The 20,035-nt window shown below is 51.1% G+C and overlaps 4 protein-coding genes across 4 annotated transcripts; 2 read left to right on the top strand and 2 right to left on the bottom strand.

The window, feature by feature from the left end:
• Positions 1-1,194: 1,194 nt before the first annotated feature.
• On the bottom strand, positions 1,195-10,523 carry LOC100906388 (coiled-coil domain-containing protein 141). The gene is made up of 27 exons (XM_029113081.1): positions 10,437-10,523; positions 8,269-8,466; positions 8,071-8,157; positions 7,668-7,806; positions 7,351-7,529; positions 6,951-7,160; positions 6,666-6,862; positions 6,190-6,577; positions 5,940-6,053; positions 5,760-5,837; positions 5,568-5,660; positions 5,357-5,458; positions 5,210-5,270; positions 4,977-5,107; positions 4,647-4,808; positions 4,362-4,511; positions 4,078-4,233; positions 3,795-3,992; positions 3,495-3,665; positions 3,232-3,378; positions 2,986-3,111; positions 2,709-2,900; positions 2,447-2,598; positions 1,944-2,321; positions 1,667-1,844; positions 1,494-1,566; positions 1,195-1,356 (listed from the first exon to the last, which is right to left on the bottom strand). The coding sequence occupies exons 1-27, from the start codon at positions 10,521-10,523 to the stop codon at positions 1,214-1,216; spliced, it is 4,290 nt and encodes a 1,429-aa protein (XP_028968914.1). The 3' UTR covers positions 1,195-1,213.
• Positions 10,524-12,729: 2,206 nt separating this feature from the next.
• Positions 12,730-15,247, top strand: LOC100906245 (cholinesterase 1). The gene is given in 6 exon segments (XM_003738653.2): positions 12,730-13,579; positions 13,701-13,847; positions 13,949-14,139; positions 14,279-14,565; positions 14,688-14,853; positions 14,981-15,247. Coding segments are annotated over 6 exon segments (1,908 nt in total).
• A 90-nt stretch (positions 15,248-15,337) lies between these two features.
• EMC7 (ER membrane protein complex subunit 7) lies at positions 15,338-18,221 on the bottom strand. The gene is made up of 4 exons (XM_003738648.2): positions 18,045-18,221; positions 16,084-16,235; positions 15,828-15,989; positions 15,338-15,678 (listed from the first exon to the last, which is right to left on the bottom strand). Exons 1-4 carry the CDS (start codon positions 18,148-18,150, stop codon positions 15,400-15,402), a joined length of 699 nt encoding a protein of 232 aa, XP_003738696.1. The 5' UTR covers positions 18,151-18,221; the 3' UTR covers positions 15,338-15,399.
• Positions 18,222-19,069: 848 nt separating this feature from the next.
• On the top strand, positions 19,070-19,831 carry LOC100905120 (uncharacterized). Its single transcript, XM_018641777.1, has 2 exons — positions 19,070-19,487; positions 19,627-19,831. The coding sequence occupies exons 1-2, from the start codon at positions 19,188-19,190 to the stop codon at positions 19,720-19,722; spliced, it is 396 nt and encodes a 131-aa protein (XP_018497293.1). The 5' UTR covers positions 19,070-19,187; the 3' UTR covers positions 19,723-19,831.
• Positions 19,832-20,035: the final 204 nt, after the last annotated feature.

Raw genomic sequence — 20,035 nt, 5'->3', positions numbered from 1 at the left:
AGCATTCTGATTCGTGGATGCACGGGAAGATAGAAAGTCGAGGTGACCCCGGGGACAACCACTCCGAGCTGATAGGGGAGTCCCAACAACTCTGCGTTCTGGAAGCGAATCGCAAATCTTAGGAGTTGCGGACGCGCCCTTTCACCTCCATTTGGTATAGACGTATATTGTCGAATTCGTATTCTGCGCGAACAGCTCAAACCTCTCCGACATGAACAGAGTCGCATAGATTTGGAGTCTCCTGGATCTCGGTGAAATTTAGCTCTTCGAGAGCCGTGTTGTAAAGTGAAGAACTCGGACTGAGGCTCAAGTCGAAGTCGCCTCCGTTTGAGTCCTCCGGCGTCAACATGGCAAGGCCCTGAAAGCCGAATCCGACGTGAAAGAACACGGAGTCGGAACTTACCGGTAAGCGAGCAATTCAGCTATTATGAGAAAGGTTCCGATTCGGAATGAGATGTGGATCCGACCTCCTTGAGCTTTTTGATGCAATCAGAGTTTTTGCAGAAAATGTGATCTTCGGGTCGATCGGAGATATTCAGCGATTCGTTCCCCATTGCTGATCGAATTCACTTCGCTGTCTCCAAAGCGAACTCGGGCCGTGCCAGCTACGGCAACGGCGGGATTCTACCGGTTGGACACTTTGCCAGATTAAACACTATCTCCGCTCTCTGGTCAAACTGTGGGACGAAGAGCATCTCACGCGAAACAAAAACACTGAACAACTTCTCCCACCCTGTCTCTGTCGAGAACCATCTGTGTGATACTCCGACTGGAAGTCAAGAGAGAAGCGAGCGTGTAGATCCTGAATGTGACGTGCATCTACGTGGCCATCGATGGGGACCCTCAAAACGGATCTTCTGTGCTTCGATGATCCCCACGAGGGCATTGAGCTCATTCGATGGGGTTCTCAGCTCTTGATGACCCTTCGTCGGATTGAGCTGCCTATTCGTTCGAGGAGTTTGTTCCTTTTGAATAACCCGCTATTGAATTGAATTGAGAGTAATTTTGCCGCGAGGAAATCAGGAATACATGTGTGTATGACTATTATTCATCGATCGGTTCACGTCAGCTCTCAGGGACCTCGAGGATGGGACCGGATCGGAGCATAAGAGAGCAGTCGGAATATAGACTGCGACTGTTTTATTCACGAAGCGTTACGCTGACAATAAATTGGCGGAGCTATCGGGAACACACTCCGAATGTAATGTAATACTCAATAAATTCGGATCCGGAATCGCTCTCCTCGAACGACGACGTTTGCCTTGGTCTCCGCGAGACCTGACGAATTCACAGCTTTACATGAGTATACTCCAGAATCGGCGACAAATGCTTCTTGAAGGCTGAGCACACATTCACCTGGAAAAATGATCACAAAATCAAGCGCGTCTGTTGGCAACTTCAAGATGAAATGGTGCTCATATTTTATTCCGCAGAGCCGCGGATCGAGCTGAGCTCCAAGCCGCGCTCCTCCCAAGTGGGATGAGTCTCCTCACCGGTTTCCTCATTGTGTGAGGACACAATGTAGTTGCTTGGCCGGATCATCGTCCCGTCTTTGTACCAAGAGATCTACGAGGGAAGCGAGAGTTTAGTTTTCGAGCTGTCGGAGTGACTTCTACTTCTGGACCGATGGTTCGGCGAGGAATCAATCCATAGGTAGGTACTTCACCTTGGGGATCGGGAACGCTTGCACAACGCAGCGTAACGTCAGTCTCCTCAGTTCGGGAGTCTCCACGTCACTCAGCGGGACAACAAATGCGGGATAAGACGAAGTGCTTCCCGGTGCTACCCTGCTTACAGCAGAAAAGCTTCTCGGCTTCGAGATTCCCTGACTGACGGTCGATTCTCTGTCAAGAAAACACCTCTGAGAACTGAGCTCGGTATTTCGAGAGCACTCGACAGCTCATCTCCGGCGGCCGACGCTTCGCTATGAACTCCATCCTCACCTGGATTCAATTTGCGATTGGTGTTCAAGTGATTTCGAGGAGCTCCCAAAACACAGGGAGGTCTGGCTGTTCGAGTAGGTCTCGATCTTGTATGACTGAACCGCGTGCATGCGACGAACTTGGATCGAGGGGTATTCCGAGTACTCGCCGAGGCTGTGCTTACCCTCGACCGAGCTCATCAGAGTCTTTTGAACATTCGTCTGGTTCTGCGAGAAAGGTCCATTTTGGAAGTGCATCAGCGATGCCTGCATCGACTGTTTCCGGAGTTGTCCAACGAGCAATTGCAGAGTTTCTAGCACCGTATGCGTCTCCTGAATGACCCGTTGGGCATTAGCCGGAACCCGACCCTGATAGAGTTGCTGAGCCAGATTGATCAATCTGAGGAGCGGAATCAGCTTAGGAGCTTTTCCTATATTTTTCTGATAGTGTCCGAAGCCCGGAGATCCTTCTCGTTGAAGAGCTTCCACCGCTTCAATACGACGGCGACCCTTCGATCAACTCACTTCTTGAGCCTCTCTTCTTGATCTAGTTGAGACGAGTGAATTCTACTCTGGACATCATTTAAAATGACCTCCTTGTCCGCTCTCTGCGCCGTACTGCACAGCTGATTGACTCGGACCAGATAATCGTTCGTTTCGCGATACCAACTCTCGGTCTGGAATCGGAGGCAGAATCATAGAAGAACTCCATCACCAGATCGAGCGGGTCGGCCCATAAAAGGGATCGCCCCTTCATCTCCTCTTTGTCTCTCATTCGAGCACTCACCGCATCGAGGACCGTGAAATACTGTACAGCAATATCGATGAGACGTCTGTTGTCTTCGACGAGCCTCGTGAATGCATTCCATTTGAACTGCAGACTTTGTACTTCGCTTTTCGCTTGCCTGGTGTCTTGCCGCCGGTCAGATGTGAGTTTTTGAGACAGGCTGAAGAACTCGTTGATCTGTTGTTCCAGAGACTGTGAATCGGGGGAGGGGTGTGAGCTTCATCGGTGGAGCTGACACGCGAATCCGTAATTCACGCTCATTAGGATGGGAACTCACACCGACGGTAGCGTCGAACTGCTCGAAGGAAATCTGTGCGGCTTTCGCCGCCGTCAGGTTCTGCCCGAACGCTAACCGAAGTGCGCAGAGCTCTTCGCTGAGTTTGTCGATTTGTAGGTTCAGAATCTGTTTCCGGGAAGGGAATTTTGACCATTGTCATCCGCGGAGAGAAAGGCTCCACGATAGATGAGCTTGCTCGTGGAATTCGCTCGCGGTCGATTCTTTCTCCGAATCAGATATCCCCACCTGAATGTTCGCCTTGAACTCGACGAGTCGCCGGGATTCCGCCACGCTCACTTTCTGCTGCGAAATTGTGCTCTCGAAATGCTGACGACTCGTTTCGAGTAGTCGAGAGATTTTCTCTTTGTCCCTGCTCGCCGCTGCGGCAGGTTCCTGAGGAAATCATTGTCACGCTTCACGTATCTCTTCCCTTGAACTTATCAGCGTGTGTATTCCGTTATCTGCGCCGGCTTTCTCATATTCTCCATTATTCTCTTATTTTCCCTTACCAGCTGCTCGACCAGCTTAATTAGCTCCTGGGAGAGCTGAGTCACGGTCGAGAAACACTCGGCGCCTTTGGCTTGTGCATCCTCCAAAGTCTTGGCGCATTGGGTTGGCTGCATTCCTTGCTGATGACAAGTCTTGCCGAGCTTTTCGATCGAATCTTCGAGCCTCTCGATCTGGTGCGGAAAAGTATCTCGATGAAACCTGCTACCTCAACAATCAGAGCATCATCACAACATCCTCATCACAGTAATCTAATCGGGCGGACATGCTTGTCGCGGTCGGCGATTGGTTCCAGGTTTTACCTCATGCACTCCGTCGAGGAAGGTGACTAGTTTTCCAACGATGACCTCATAGTCCCCGATCTTGCTCTGGAGTCTGTCGAAAGATGCATGGAGTAGATCTCTGATTTTCGATAACTCCTCCCTCTCATCTCCATCGGTTGCTTTCGCCGCGAGATGTTCCATCGATCGGATTCTGACCTCGAGCTCGGACTTCACCGTCTGAAATTCCAAGGCATGCGATCAAAACAGTTTGCCGGTCTACGTAGACCGACGAATCCTCTCGCCAAGCCAGAACACAACCAACCTTGACCAGAGGCATCAGAGTGTCGATATGTCTGTCCAGGTACCGTCTAATGCTCTCGGTACGATTCAGCTCTCGAGGTATCGTTGGGAAGAGTTCTTTCTCGAGTTTCAAGGCGGACTCTTTGGTTCTTTGGGCTTCGCGCATCAGCTGATCTGACTGCAAGTCATCGAGTAAAGAGTTAATCATCAAGACCCCGAGAAGCGGCAACGCTTGACAACGCGTGGGCCCGCGAGCTTCTCGATCCCGGAACTTCATTGATGAGGAGGATCGGAGTCGGAGTCTACCTGTGAAGTCTTCGGCCCCGGAGGCGGATCTTTGCGATCCTCCCAAACTTCGAATGTTTTCTTCAGCACGTCCCTCCGGGTGGACAGGGTGGCTTGGACTCCCTGTACCGCTTCGATCAGGCTCGAAATATCCAGGAATGGGTCTTTGGTCTGACGGTGAAAAAAATCGATGAGTCGGTTTGTTTCTCGCTTCAGCTAGGAGGACCTGGAACTCGATCCTGATTCGCAAATTACATTGGGAACGGGCTCGGCAGGGTGGCGGAAGGCTCGAGAGCGAAAATCTACCTTCTGTGCATCGGCTTGTATGATTTTCGATTGGTGATTGAATTGCACTATGGCTTGCTGAGCGTTCATCCAGCTCTGCAGTAGATCCTTCTGCTCACTTTCTGAGAGCTCGTGCTCTGGGCGTCCAACGGTCTCCTCCACCTCTGTCATATCTGAGGAGAGCTGTGAACAATTCGATGGCGCTGTTAGGAATTCTCAGTCCTCAACGGCCTGTCCCTAAACCCCGATCGTAGCCTTCGTAGTGAACACGGGTGGAGACACGCCGACGTGAACAAACTCGTTTCGAATTCGACTTGAGCCTATGATCGATTTGCACCGCCGGAAGCTCACTTGGTCTGAGAGTTTCAGGAAATTGACAAATCGTTGCGCAAGTCGAGCGCGTAACTCGAGGACGTTTCCGATTCGCTCCCAATCATCTCGCAACTTCTGTCCCCTTGACTGAGCGTCAGATGCATCGTCCCCTGGAGTTCGTACATAAATATTTGAACATTTTCAGGAGATTCACATCCGCATAGAGATTCACACTCATATTTATCGCGACTTTAATACATCAGTGTTCCTACCTCCGATGGACAGGACTGCCGGTAGTGTTGAGAAAGCGGCCATCGCGTCCATTTCCTTCATCTGGGAAATACCCATAAAAAATCGTTTGGTTGTCTCGCCCAATCGAATGGAAGGAGTCCTCCTAGAGAATTCGGCTGCATACTCACTTTGACATCACTCTGCATTTTGTTGTGATCTTGGTAGAATTTTGTGGCTTGACCGAGATCACCGTGCAATTCCGTATTTTCAGCGAGAAATTTCTCGAGAACCTGCGGAAGGACAAGATTATACCCTCCAACCTCGTTCTGAGCTCGTGAATGATCTCTCCCGAGGGACTCTCTGGACATCGCTCTCTCACAGTTCCCACCGGACACCTACCTCGTGGAGCCATTTGGACAAGGACTCGATTTTTGAGGAAAAGTTCATGAACGAAGGACTCCTTTGCAAGGCTGCGTGCTCGCCCAGAATTCGCTACAGTAGGTAGGAAGACCATCAGTAAACGAATTTCTGCCGCTAGCGGAGAAAAGTACTCTCGTCATTATTTCTCACTCGGAAATCCGACTCAGCTACCTCATCCTTTGTTTCTTGAATGGTTTTCCTTTGGCCTCCGGTGACTACTGTGCTCTTCTGAGTAACTTGCTTTGTGACCTGTAATACGCTTACGTCATTAGTTTAGATCGGGAGTGGCTGATGCGGAGATAGCAAGTCACTTTGGCACCGTTGCAAAACAATGATGTAACATGTTACTACCTTCATGTGAGTCTTAATCTCTCGACGATAGCTTTCACTCTTGATTTCTCTAGTTTTAGGAGTCTCCGAAAGCGCGGTGTTCTCGGTGCACGTGGACATTTCTTCGTATTCATCCTGGAATTTCAGGGCAAATCTTTCACGAGCACGAAAGGATCCCGCGGATCCATCACCGTAGAATATATTGATTCAGTATACGCGACGAACGGGTTGAGTCCGCGCCCTCGCGAAGGAGAAATCTCAGGCATCAAACCTCTTTGAAAGTCTCGTCTTCCTGCGTGGCCAGCGGAGCCGTGAGCGGAATATCCGCAGCGTGGGATCCGCTAATGCTCTGCGGTGAAGGCCTACGACACTGCTCCATCTTGTCCCGCTTTTCGGCGCTGTCACCGTCATGTACTCGAGCGGTGACCGGTGTTATTTCCTCGTATAGATCGGACTCGGTCGAGGATGTCGAGACGGACGCCTCCCCGGACACAGTTTTCCGACTCGGGGAGGACTGGCTTTTCGAAGCTCGAAATTCGTCCAAAACTTCTCTGACGCCCACGACAACGTGTGGTTCCGTCTCGAAGTGTTTGAGAAGCTCATCCCCGAGGAGGACAACCTCCTTCCGTAATTTTTCCGACGATTCGGAATCTGGGGATCTCTGTAACTGGAGAGAGGCGTTGGTTCCCCGCATCCGTAGTTTTTTCTGCTGTGGATTCGCTAAGAGCATCGAAGTGGCGGAAAAGCTTCTTGTCACAACAAACCTCGTTCGCCTTGTGGAAAAATCGTTTAGCTTTGTGCAGAGCGTCATGTCTCGCATTAAGCGTCTCTTCGAGTTCGGTGATTGCGTTCAGAATGACGTAGGCTCTCTGTTGAACATCGGATCCGGCGTAACCGCCACTCGCTCTGTCGTCCGTAGCCTTGAGGAGCTTCACTGTCGCCTGCTGACATTCGGCGGGTTGAGATGAGTATCGTGCTAGATCTCGGGTGGGGAGCGGCTTCTGGCGAAATAGTGCTCCCGGATGGACCTACCTGCCGTCGATCTTTGACTTCGGTCAAAATGTCCGTGAGCCCCTCCAGGAGGGAGTCGCTTTCCCCGGATTTGCCGAGGGTTCCCGCCGCTAGGAAAGGCTTGCCTCGGTTGCTGTACCAGCTCTCGAGATTGCGAACATCTTCTTCAAGTTCTCTCTTTTTGGAAGAACCGCTTAGCATATACTCCCGTTGACCGAGAATAGCCTCCACCTGCATAGAGCCGCCCCGTCGTAAGTTGCGTCCATTCTTATTGCTGTTTATGAGGGAAACGCTTTTCTGGAGACACTGGCGTGAGCGTTGGTCCGATAAAACTCGACCGACAAAATCATCAGGATGCAAACACCCGTGAATCTCGCGAGGAGATCGTAAATCGTACCAATGTAGGAACGTGTATTTTTACCTCGGTCAATTTCGCCTGGAGGAATTCTTTATACTCTTGGATGTCTTTCTGAGTTCTTTCAGCTGCATGGCGTGCGTACTCCGGTCGAGAATCTCCGAGCGAATGGTCGGCAATCGGTTTCAGGAATTCGACCAGGAGATCCGCCTCCGATGCGGCTTGCTGCGCGCATGTTGTCAAAACTGTAAGAGCGGGCTACCCCATATGAGATCGGATCAGGAAGTACAGAAGTCGGGGGAAGAGAGGGGGACGAACGCTGGAGTCATTCTTAGGTACGGGAGACTTCATCTAAAGATTGGGCTCGGAGGAATGCGGCTCACTGTTCCGAGCAGCTGATATCTCGTCCAAAATCCGTTGGCATTTGCTAGCGTCGTGGGGTATGAAGCTCCCAGCGAACTGCATTTCCGCCCGCGTGAGTTTCTCTAAGAAGTCGCGCGATTTGGCATGGAATGCCACCGCCTGAAGAGGAAGACACTCAGCTCGGAAAAGCGATCCCTCTGGTGGGCGTGCAATGTGCAACTGAGCGATAATAATCAGTCCAATCGATTTTTTTTCGGGCTGGCCCAAACAGCCAAAGATCAACGTCCCGGGTACTGTACATTGCTCCCGAGGACGGATCCATAGAGCAAATGTACTCAGGAGGATCAAGGCCGAGTACCTGCATATTTTTCCGACGGCAAGGATAATCAGTCCCACCAGAAAAGCGCATTCGAGGAATCTCACCTGATGGAGGATAAGTTTCCGCTGCTCGAGCTGCGTGTTCAAATCTTTCCATGCGAAGCCAAGATTCTCGGCCATAGCCATGTAGACCTATGGGAGATAGGCGTTCCAAATCAGGATTCAACTACAGGAAGCAAGGGGTTTCCCACCGAAGCGGATTCGATATTTCGGAGAGCATCAAATCGAGAACAATCGAGTCACCTCTTTCTTGGGTTTTTGACGACTGATGGTTTCGTCCGCTTGTTTCAGGAGCTCTTCGACTGGATTTTGCTTTGTTTGTAGCTTTCTCAAAACCTCATCATGCTGCTCACAAAGCTGTTGAGCCTCCTCGAGATTCGTCCCGATGTCGGTGAACAATGGAACCATTTCTTGGATTTTCAATTCAACCCTTTCGACGCACTGGAAGACGAAATCGGATAATCTTGGTGACGATTTCAAGCAATTCATTCGTTTCTCAGGGGAGTTCCCGTCAAGAACTTTTCCGCCGATTCGCTCGATGGATCTCCTCCGCGTAAATTCTCGACTCAGCTGTCAGCTAACAGCGACATCTTCCAGCAATCGAATAACCGCTCTCGCTATTTCACGATTTCCGGCGGGGCCGGCAGGACGGACAGAAAATGAGTTCCTCGTAGGAGTCACGAGCGGGAATTCAGATATGTCGAGAAGAGATTTCGAGCACGTTCTACTCGAGGTAGAGACTCGTTCCCGAAGTCTCTTGCTGAGCGTAGTGCGGGCAGCGATCACTGAGCCAGAAGGGTTCATCGACCTCGAGATGCTTGCCAAGTAGAACAACTTCAATGATTATTGAACGAATCTGACTCAGAGATCAGCTGCCTCAGTTCGAGAGCTCGGTGGTCGTCGGCAATATGTCTCCGAATTCACGGATTCGGGATTCCATGATCGTGTCAAGGAAATCATAATTGATCCTTCGAGCAAGGTGGACTCGTTGCAGAGGCGTAACCTCGGACACGTCGGGAGGCCTTGCGGTGGTTTACCGCCAACCACATCTCACTCAGAGCCGTAATTGAAAAGTTTCAGTTTTAATTCCGCCAGAATCTTCCGTTCGCCGTTGTGAGCAGTGTTGTTGAAAAATAAGAGAAGCGGCTATGAGACGAAGCTCACATTGGAGAAAATTGGAAGCCGCTCAAGAGGTTCGCGAGCAGCGATCCGAAAAGCGTTTTCTTTCTGGATGGCCATATCATCAAAAAATCGAGGGCTTGCTCACACACACAGACGCTTTGAGATGAACAAGCTGAGCGATGGGTTGCGGGAAACAAAAGGAAAGAAGAAATCTTTGAATTGAGCCAGATATTTTCAGATTAGTATTAGGACTTCGCCTGTTTTCACCGCAGCTCCCGTTCATTGTCCGCGCATTCTCGAGAAGAGACTGTTGAGCCTCGCGCAAGTCAACCGCGTCTGCCGCGAGTCTTCTGGTGGGTCAGGTCGACAAGCGCCCATTCCTAGGACATCGAGACTAGCGGAATGAGCAACTGGCGGCTTGATCCGTTCAACAAACCGCAGGAAGAGCTGTTCCCCCAATCAGTATTATTCTCGATCTGTGGATGATTTCCCGAGAACAGGATGAACCTTCCTGACTCCGAAGGACCGCTGAGCTAATTCACTGTCAGAGGTTGGGTTTCGAGAGACACGTGGGAGAGTCGGAGTCAATTCTCGAGCTACCTCATCGTGGTGGTCGTTGCACGCGCTCGACCAACTCTTCTGGTAGTCACATGAGGTCACAGTCTCTTTGCTGGCTGGCAAAGCAATCTTTTGGTGACCAACACGCAGTGCTCGACGACTGAGCAAGCTCGGTGATAGAACACTTCTCTTCCAAGAATCGCTCTGCGGATCGAATCGAGAGAGAACAAGACTTCTCATAAAAAAATCATCACACGGATCCTCGCTCGATTTCCAGATTGCTCCCGGAATTTCCACGATGTCGTTCTTCTGACTGCATCCCGAACGCGATCTCCAGAGCGATTCACCCAATGATCTCCACCCCCCCGATATTCTCAAGACCGCGCTTACCGTCGCCCACGTACAGAGTAGAATTCGCTGAGGAGAAAAGTCAACGGCGGATTTGTTCTGATATTTTGAAGATGACTTCAGGAATAATTTGGACGCCCGCCTGGCAATATCTTTCCCGAAACCGCTACCAGGTCCTGAGCGAGTGAGTGACGGACCGACTCTTCGTGCGAGTGTAGGAGACCGCTGAGTTTATCAACAACTCTTAGACGCTGGAAATGCGCGTTCCGTCCAAGAATGGGCCCTCCACCCGCAAGAGAGCGGTGCATATCGCCCGCCGGTGCCACTCGAACTCCGTCCGATCTCTGAACGGATTTCGCACGTGACAAGTCGGAGGAACTTACTTGGAGCAGCGCGAGGACGAGTTTCGTGCCTCCGCTCTGGAGCGCAATTGTGCTGACCGTCGTCGTCGCTGCGGGATCCTCCGCCATGTCAGCTCTCTTAGGTATCCGTTTTCTCAAGTCGGCGTCGTATGGGATTTCGAGGCCAAATCCGAGTCCAGACGAAATGTTCACGCACTCATAGTGACTAACGGTGTGCGGCCCTTAGCGTTCCTACGACGGACTACCGGCTAAGCTCTGGCTTGGGCCCTTTCCCAGTGTGCGAGTGCTCGCTAGGGGCCCTTATGAGGAGGACGCAGCCGACTCTCGGTGCCAGGGCATCGAGACTCCGTGGACTGCTAATATTGAGCTTTCGCTGTTTGTCGATGGAAACTTTCGCTCTTTGCTGAATCTTCTGCGGAACGAAATGACGGCATCGGGGAAAAGCGACATCGGGAGGGACGGCGAGGCAGGCTTTCGTTGCAGCGGCTTATTGCGGCTGTCAACAAACGCCATTCCCCGACTGAGGGGAAGTAGACTTGCTGATCGAAGAAGACAAGTGTGTACGTCTCGGCCGCGTGGGCGCTTACCGAGCGCGATCGTTTTTGCTCTGTCGCGCGAAATCTTCTCGTTGACGCTTCGGTCAGCGGACGCGTGAGTCTTGCTGTCGTCGGAGACGGCACATTGCTTTGCAGCAGGTTCTCGACCGCATCTGCTCGAATCACTTGCAGATCCGAGAATCCGCTCCGATTGAATTATCCCAATTCGCAACAATTCCAACACGGGTGCCGAGCATTCCTCTGATCGTGGCAGTGATCGGGAGCTCGATCCGCACGGATCCGAAAACCGTTGATAGCGGTCCGTTCATCCGATTCCCAGCCCTAAGAGACGGGAGACGGGAGACGCGAAACGTCCCGTGACGTTTCCCGGAGCATCCTCTGATCTCGAGCATGTGCGACGGCTCTCGTCTGACCCAACCCTGCAGACTGGATCTGGAGTACCTAGGTAGTCCAGAATCGAGGTATGCGGAACCTATGATTGGTGCTTGCTGTCAAATTGAATGACTGTCCGTCTGAATGAGTGGAGCTATGAGTCTGGGGAGAAGGAAGGGGAGCAGCGGGTCGTGATCCGTTTTTTTCGGTTGTAGTGTCGGTGTCTAGATTGGCCACTACGGCCGCGGCAGCGGCTAGTGAACCAGGCGCTTCTGCTCAGCTGCTTGTTCCGGAGCCGGAGAGGGCGCGTGCCGCACCACAGCACTAACCACGTAACCCACATTCAGAGTCCTTTCGGCTTTTCTTCTTCTTTTTTTCGCGATCAACAGAAAAGAAAACTTTTGGTGAAACTTCTCTTCACATCAGTAACGACTTTGCCAGGAGCAGCTGGAGTTGATATCTGTTTCATTTGGGTGTTTAAGGTCGTTCGTTGTCGTGTACGAGCGCCGCGGAACTTCATTGGGAAGTGCTGCTCCCGCGAAACTACCTCCGAGTGATTCTGTGACCGAGGTGAGTTCGGCTCCCGCGACCGCTCCCGTCCCACTTGGAGCAGGATTTGGCGCCCAACTAATGAGATTTATATTCATTCACGTCTGTCTGCGTGTCGACCCGCTACTCGATTCGCGGATTTCGTAATGTCGCTTACCTTGATGATTGGGTCCAGCAATTATTATTCCGCGAGACACTGGGAAGAGAAGGGTTACGCTCCAAATCGGTCATCCAATTTCATTTCGTACGGCACTGTCTTTCCACGGCGCCGGCGTCTGCCCAACAAGGGGACCGACGCCGCGAACGTCACAGTTTCTTGTGCGTCGTTCGACAAATAGGTGGGCACGCGTTTCTCCCCCCAGCTCCCGAATTTCGGCGTCTCACCACTCTCGAAATTGTTCTCGCCCAGATTTGGGTTTTGAAAGCCTGCCTCGAAAGCCCCCGTGACTAAACTCAACAAGAGGCCAGAGGACCTCAGGTTGGAGGACCTCCCGAGTCTGTACCGATGGTCCTAAATTTCCAGGGAATCTCGTTAGCTGATGGAATCTTCGGATTTACGTCAAGCTCGGGCGACCGACGGGGTACCAAAGCTCCTTCAGAGACAAAATCTTCTGTAAAGGCTTGCGAGGTCTCTCCTAAATTCGATCCGCCTCTCCAAACCAGACGCAGCGATAACAATTTCGTTTTCTATAGACACAGACCGCTAACGCATTGAGTATTGTCGCCGTTGCGCTGTTTCTTGTGGTGAGGTCTTTTCGAAGGGAACTTTGGCCAGTAATCGGATTTTCGGTTTCAGCCCACTCTTCTATAACGGACGGCCGAGAAAGAAGTCGAACATGAAGTTACTCTTGACGGGGCTTCTCGTGCACGGAGCGTTATCCGAGGTGATAGTGAAAACTTCGTCAGGATACCTTCAAGGACTCAAGGACAGCGTGTTCAACAGGACTCTATATTCGTTCCTCGGTGTTCCGTTCGCCGAGCCACCACTCGGAGACCAGAGGTTCAATAAACCTGTCCCCTACGGGAAGTGGGACGGTATTTACGTGGCCGAAACACCATCGTTCCCCTGTCTCCAAGACGATCAATACTATTCCGAGAGAATGCAGGTGAGCGGTGCGAACTCGACCGAAGACTGCCTCTACCTGAACATTTGGACGCCGGACCTGTGTCGCCAAAGAGCCTGCGAAAGGAAAGCCGTCGTCGTTCTGCTCCACGGCGGGGGTTTCTTCAGTGGTGGGAATTCCTACATGTTCAACAATGGATCGTTCCTCTCGGCTCTCGGTGACGTGGTTGTGGTCGTCCCAAACTACCGTCTCGGAATTTTCGGCTTCCTTGACCTCGGCACTCCCGACGCTCCTGGGAACCAGGGTTTGTACGACCAGCTGCTCGCGCTCAAATGGGTTCAGAAAAATATCGAGAGTTTCGGCGGGGATCCCTCAAAAGTAACCCTTATGGGTCAAAGCGCCGGCGCCATTTCGGCCGGACTCCACATGATTAGTCCGCTCTCTCGGGGACTTTTCACAAGGGCCATCATGCAAAGTGGATCCCCCTACGCTCGACCTTCAGACGGAGCCCTTCAAACCATTTCGAGATTGGAAGCGCTCGCCGTCGAGCTCGGTTGCTCGGTCTCACAGAAAGACACCTTCAAGAAAGAGGATATCGTTCAGTGCTTCAAATGGACCGAAGGTGAGTCTATCGCTGGACACTTCCGAGATCAGAACGAACCCCAAGTCTCGGTAGGGAAGAATTCATTATTTCTCATACCAAGAGTGTAACCCCAACTCATCACCGTTATATCACAACGCAGCGAAGAAGTTATTGGATGCTTCGCGACGCATGGGCGGCGGAATGTCTGGAAACAACTTCTTCCCAACCTGGGGCAATGAATTCCTTCCCCTGGAGCCCCGAGAAGCTATGGAACAGGGAGACATGGAACCCGTTGACGTACTCATTGGTGAGTAGCTCGTCATCGAGCAAGTGAGCTCGATAGGAAGCACAACTCAGCATCGGAGTCAGATCGGGGACATCCTTCTCACTGCTTCCACGCGCTTCCAGGCACGAATCAGAACGAGGGCGGCGCTTTCATCAATTACTTCCTGCACAAGGTTTTGAAGCAGGATTCGATGAACGCAGTAAGCCCTGAAGAAGTTAGATTCTACCTCAATGTCTTCATGAGGTTCTCACTCCAGAGTGCCGCGAGGGAACTCAGTGACTTCTACTTTAAAGGAGTCCAAAACACTGTCCAGGTCAGATTTCTGCAGAGTCGTGCTGTCAAAGTTTATTCTTCCTCCGGGGGACCGTCTTCTAATACTTCTTCTCTAGAGACTTTTTTAGAACTCGGATTAACCTCCGGTACCACATCTTACTTGAATCCCTCACCCGTAGGCATTCCAATCAGCGTGCTTGACGTTCGGTGACTTCCTGTATCAGTGTCCGACGAACTATTTCGCGGATATTCTGGAGCGTTACGGTCGCAAGGTGTACATGTATCACTTCGATCATCGGCCATCGTTCTCGTGGTATGAGAAATGGCTCGGTGCGGTACACTTCGACGAATTCGTCTTTGTCATGGGTCAACTGTTCCATGGGGATCTTGCCTTCTCACCTACGATCGATGAGCTCCGACTGAGTGCGCGCATGATGAAGATGTGGACTCATTTCATTAAATTCGGGTGAGTCTCCAGCCGCGATTCCGATTCTCCACCCGGGACCTCGTTTTCGAAGAACTCCCCTACTAAGAGATTAGATGGCGAGTTTTTTTCGATCTGACGGATCTCCACTCCCCGGTTTTCAGAGCCTTCGAGGACACCAAGTGGCCTGAATACGCTCAGTATAACAAGACCTACATGAATATAAACACCAAAGCCTTGCACGCGAAAATGCCCATATCCACCTACACCTTCATTGGTCAAGGCCCCGTGCGGAAGCAAGCCTGTGAGCTCTGGGAGCCCTATATAAAGGTTTGGAAGAGTCTCTGCTTGGATCGAAGCTAGTGTGTTGATTGGGTTCAATAATTCAGACTCCTCGGAATTGAGGGAATAACTAATTTTTTCCCTCTCCCCCCCCCTCCCCCCTTCCGCGGGATAGGTTCATACGGCGAAGAGCAAAGTGTCCTTGGACCCGAAAGGCCAGCAAAGCCTCATCGACGATCACGACATCTCCTTGGAAAAACTTCAGGCCTCGCAAAACGAAAGACTCGAAGAAGAGATCGGTAGGAGCACGCTGCGAGAAATCGTCAACCGACTCAGAGAACGACTCCATTGATTGACGCGAAAGCGAAAGTTGCCAAAGAATCTCAGAGACAACGGACGAAGCCATTCTCCGACAAATCGAGCGGCCTCCTCATGTACCTAATTTATTTATTGAAAAATAGTAGAGGAGAATGTGGACGCGAAATAAATGGATCCGGATGAAGACATATAAAACGGAGCTTGTGTATGGAGACAACCATGGATAATTTATTCAATACATTTTTGAGAGGTAGAGATCATAAAATTGCCCTACGTCTAATCGTGTCTTATGCGCTCATTTCGGTTCCGATTGTTGGTGTTACTCGCGCCCCCTCGTTGAGGCGGTCGCTGCCCGAGGAAAGATGTCATCATCTCGCTGAGCTCCGGAACTGCCGGCATTCGAGCTGCATTCTGCATTTGCTGGACTTCACGTTGCGTTTGTGCCATGTCTTCGGCACTCATCATTTTCGGCAAGACCATGATGAGGAGCACCGGAAGACCCATCGTCCATACCATCGGATGGAAGATGAAGTCCGTAGCGCTCCACGTTTCTCGCTAGAATTGAATCCCAACACATTATTCCTAGAACACAGTGAGTGAACCTCACCGGCACTGATCATCATCTCTCTCACGACAAATAACCCGCTATTGAGCCACGAAATTGATCCCATGAGACAAAAGCATAGACTCGGTGGACGGCGTACCTGCTGAAAGTAGTTATGTAGACCCAAAACTTTGATTTTCAGTGGGTACGGTAGGTGATTGTTCAGATGAGGCTGAACATTATTAACGCGGCGAGCTCTCTTCGCCCCCTTTGAGGATATGTCCACACGGACCGGTTCGAAATTGATGAGTGGATGCGAAACCTTGGGAATGTGGATTCAGAAATCAGAAAAAAAAACATCGAAAACAATACGATTAAATGGAAAAGGGACGAACATCATGCGCCTTTGAACCCACCTGGACTAGATAGGATCCAGGAACAACGTTCCGTATCTCGAAAGAATAATCGTCTTTCAAGAAACCTATATGTTGACCCCCGTCAACAAGAATCTGGGTGGCCTCCAGAATGTCTGTGAAATTGTCTTGATGAGGAGAAATCGCGAGTTTCCCTGGAACATGCAGAGAATACTTTCAATTAGGGTGAAAATCGAGGGTTCAAGGGATCCGCAACGTCGAGCAAAGGAGCAAGAGGTCTAGAAAGATGCTCCGCCGCGGATCGGAAACAGGAGCGGCGAGGATCACAAACAAGTCATCGGGTATTGCTCGTGTAGTTACGTGAGAGATACTCAGTCGCGTTCGACCTCCCCGTGTGCTCCGGCAGAATCGACGAATTTTCCTTCCCGCGCTAGAGCTTACGGCCGAGATTTATCGTCGAAGAGCTAATTCTCCGGCAGGGTGGGATCGAGGCAACTGAACTGCGCTCGACCTCGCCTCTAGCTGCTGACGTAGCGTCATAAGTCACGGCAATCAAGCTCGGAAAAATTGAACACATTTTATTCTTCGATCTCATAGGAGGAGCTATCATGACATCGTCACGACGGCTCCCGCGTTTGAAAGACTTTCACTGAGATGTCAGCATGGCAGTGAACCAACCTAAAACCACCGATCACTAAACATTTGAGACGACTCTGACGCACTCCACCAACGCCTCTCTGAGTTCGACTAGACGACTTCGCTGTGACTCAAGTCTCCCTAATACAGTGTTGATCTCCTCTATAGTGAACCTCTTGCCGCGAAGAACAATATTCGCTAGGCCCAGGGCCGCGGCATCGAATATCGAGCCGACTTCGGCGATGTCTTCGATCCGTCCTCTGTAAACTTTCACCGTCACTCTTCCAGTGGATATTTTGAAGCGGGGGGTCCAACCGAATGTCCATTCCCAGTCGCGCAACTGCACCGTTTGAGATTTAACTCCTGGGAAGTTCTCTTCGGTCACATCAATTTCTTCCCATTCGAAACCGCTCCCCACTTCCGTGCAGAATTGTTCGCCGAGGTGTTTCGCAAGCGCGGGAGCTTCTATTCCCGGTGCGACATCGGCCAAGTTGAGGACTTTGGCTTTGACGCTCCTAGTGCACTTGGTCTCCATGGTGTGCTCGCCGGGATTCTTCAAAATAGAGCTCAGTAATTCCTTGTTGGCATTCACCAAGAGTGTACAGTGATGATAAGCTTTTTTGTGGGCTAACTTCGACGCGGTGCCGGATACCTTGTGGTTCCCATTGACCATGATATCGTCACGATCATTGGGTTCCGCGTTGATTTTATAACGATTTCGTAGGGTGTCGCAGATCGTCTGAAGATTCCGTTTTCTATTGTACGTTCGTTTCGGTCCGATGAAGGATATATTGAGATTGCCTTCGTCGTGGTACACGGTTCCACCACCGCTGTTCCGCCGGACTAGATCGATGTTGAGGTTTTGCATTTGCTTCAGGTCCGCTTCCAGCCAAGGGTTCTGATGCCTGCCGATCACCACACATGGCCGGTTGATCCACATCAACATCATACCACGCTCCTCATCGTCTGGGAATTTCAGCTGTTCGAACAGCAAGCTCTCCAGCGCCAGATTCTCAAAGATACATTTAGACTTCGAGAAAACGACGGCACCGTTGCGATAAACAAAGGGATTGCAGAGGAGTTTTGAAAGAAACACCATCGTCTCATCCGTTCTGCAGCGGAGCTCTCGCGAAGCAGCAGCTCAATCAACTAAGATTCGAGAGCCGCTGCTTGCTCGATCGACTCCACCGACTCTCCGACCGAGGATTTCGAATTGGGCACTCTGAGAAGGAGGGAACCGAGGATCGCCCTCCAGGAAGATTGTTCTTCTGAGATCTCGCGCACGTCCTTTGCAGGCATCAGAGTTGTTATAAGGCGGAACCCAGCTGACACATAATTCTAGCACAGCCTCGGTCGCCAAAACTCACCTTCGATCGTGTACTCGGCGTCTCCGCTCGCTCCCTCATCAGCCGAGGTCACCGCCGCAGCGAGCAGCACCCCGAACATCAAGATTGAATGAGGTAATCTTGTCATTTTGGAGCGTTTTACACCCGAATACAATGTTTTTAAATCAGACTAATCAACGGAAGCAGGCTCACCGCTCTAAATGACGGAGAAGTCGACTTCTTCTGAACCCCCTTTGATGATAATCCTCGGATATTACAGGGAAGCATGAATTTGCATAAGGCTGCCGAGTAATACAAAAAGTATTGAACTCCCCACATTCCAGACACCAGTCGAACGAGGAGGAGAAGCTCCTCGATTATATGAGAGTGAGGAAAAAAGTGTTCCTTATCATTACTCATCGGAATCGCCTCTCCTATCAATCCCCCCCCCCCTCAACTTCATTGTACCCACATTCATGGAGATTCATTGCGGCTTTGCCGTTTTGATATTCGCACATCAGAGGTCCCAATGACCACGTTCCTCGGGCATCGTGGTCCAGGAGTGATGTAGGTGACAGTCAGTTCGGAAATCCCGGATAATCGGGTCTGAAAACCGCGGAAGCGACCGGCGCATTGAAACATCTGCAGATTGAGAATTCCCAAAGAGGTCGAGAGTCGTGAAGTGACGAGCACCTTGTTGAATCTGAGGAGTGGTCCCATCCGGGATAGCGTCACATCAGGAGTCGGAACGCAGAAAAAGTTCCATACGATCGACGTAAGCCCTCGTGATCTGCTGAACTCCACGAATTCCTGCGACATCGTCAGAGCATGTAGCGATCTTGGCGCTTCCTCTGAAGTAGGAATCGAGCGAGATGATTCTGAAAGCCTCTAAGATTTGACCGATGGAGTGAGTTTTGTCGAGTTTGCGAACCCTGATCCCTGAATCGTCCAAGCAAAATGTCGACTGACGGGTTGGCCCAAGCTCCGGCATCCGAATTCGCGCGCCTCGTCTGGACGCCCAGAGCAGCGGAGACCGTGGGACCAAGACGAATTGTTTACTCACACACAGAAGCATGCAGCAGCGCAGGAGCGCGCTGAGAAACTAAGCTCGATTCGAACCGTGAGGACAACGATCCTGAGTATTCCGAATTCCGAGTTCCGAGTCGACTATAGGTGCGCCCCATTATGGAGGCGGAGACTAAGGAAACTTCGGGGGCACTGCTAGCGCTTGAACACGCGTCAAAAGAAGAACACATCGGAAGGCTCTTCAGCCAGAATCCGTCGAAACCGAAGATCGAACGTCTTTCGTCTTCAGTTCTCCAACGAGTGCAAAAGTTTCTACCGGAGCTGCATGACGCGAATGAGGTCATCGCGAACAGTGACGAGGGAAGAGAAACTCTCAGCTGCGAAGTCGGAGAAAACTTCGACGGACCGGCGGTAGAAATGACTCTAATGCTCACGAAAGAGGACGAAAAACAAACGAAGGTAAGTTCCATCTTTTCCGGAATCGGATCGGTATAAATTCGTGGAAGAGGTTGGACAAAAATTTACCAACTGATTGCTGTTCCCGGATTGCTCAAAGCAGTGGAGATCCAATGAGCCGAGTGTCCGATTCCTTTTGCAGATAATTGAAGTCCTCGAGAATGATTCCCAATCGGAATCATCGGATTCGGAAAGCGCTGCTGAAGAGGAATCGGATTCGTCTTCTGATGAACTGTGAATACTGTAGATAGTCGAGCGAATCGCGGTGATCCTCCCTGTGGCCTGTGGAACGCTTCTTGTTTCTCCGTGATACATGTACATACGGAACTGAATAAATAATGGACGTTATAGTTGAGCGAAGCGCGATCCGCCTCTCCGCCATCCTTGGCGTCGCAGGAGGTACCCCGAATCAGTCTCTCGCCAATCTTCTGGCGATCACGATGACAGTCCCCCGGACATATCTGGAGTGCTATCTACATCAATGTGTTTGTTTGATTGTATTGCTCTCCCTCATTCTCTGTGATTGAGGTGCAGGCCGACGCCACGAACCA

This window comes from Galendromus occidentalis, unplaced genomic scaffold, assembly GCF_000255335.2.
Source record: "Galendromus occidentalis unplaced genomic scaffold, Mocc_1.1 scf7180000076281, whole genome shotgun sequence".
Taxonomy (NCBI): domain Eukaryota; kingdom Metazoa; phylum Arthropoda; class Arachnida; order Mesostigmata; family Phytoseiidae; genus Galendromus; species Galendromus occidentalis.
This window is presented reverse-complemented; position numbering and strand designations above follow the sequence as displayed.

Coding starts and splice junctions, on each gene's coding strand:
- LOC100906388 (XM_029113081.1), bottom strand. CDS start 10,523: ATGGCGGAGGATCCCGCAGCGACGACGACGGTCAGCACAATTGCGCTC. Junction 5,271..5,356: donor AAATGCAGAGTGATGTCAAA/GTGAGTATGCAG, acceptor GGTATTTCCCAG/ATGAAGGAAATGGACGCGAT. Junction 3,112..3,231: donor AGTTCAAGGCGAACATTCAG/GTGGGGATATCT, acceptor TCCCGGAAACAG/ATTCTGAACCTACAAATCGA.
- EMC7 (XM_003738648.2), bottom strand. CDS start 18,150: ATGACAAGATTACCTCATTCAATCTTGATGTTCGGGGTGCTGCTCGCT. Junction 15,990..16,083: donor CTGGATCCTATCTAGTCCAG/GTGGGTTCAAAG, acceptor CACATTCCCAAG/GTTTCGCATCCACTCATCAA. Junction 15,679..15,827: donor TACATAACTACTTTCAGCAG/GTACGCCGTCCA, acceptor ATTCAATTCTAG/CGAGAAACGTGGAGCGCTAC.
- LOC100905120 (XM_018641777.1), top strand. CDS start 19,188: ATGGAGGCGGAGACTAAGGAAACTTCGGGGGCACTGCTAGCGCTTGAA. Junction 19,488..19,626: donor AGGACGAAAAACAAACGAAG/GTAAGTTCCATC, acceptor TTCCTTTTGCAG/ATAATTGAAGTCCTCGAGAA.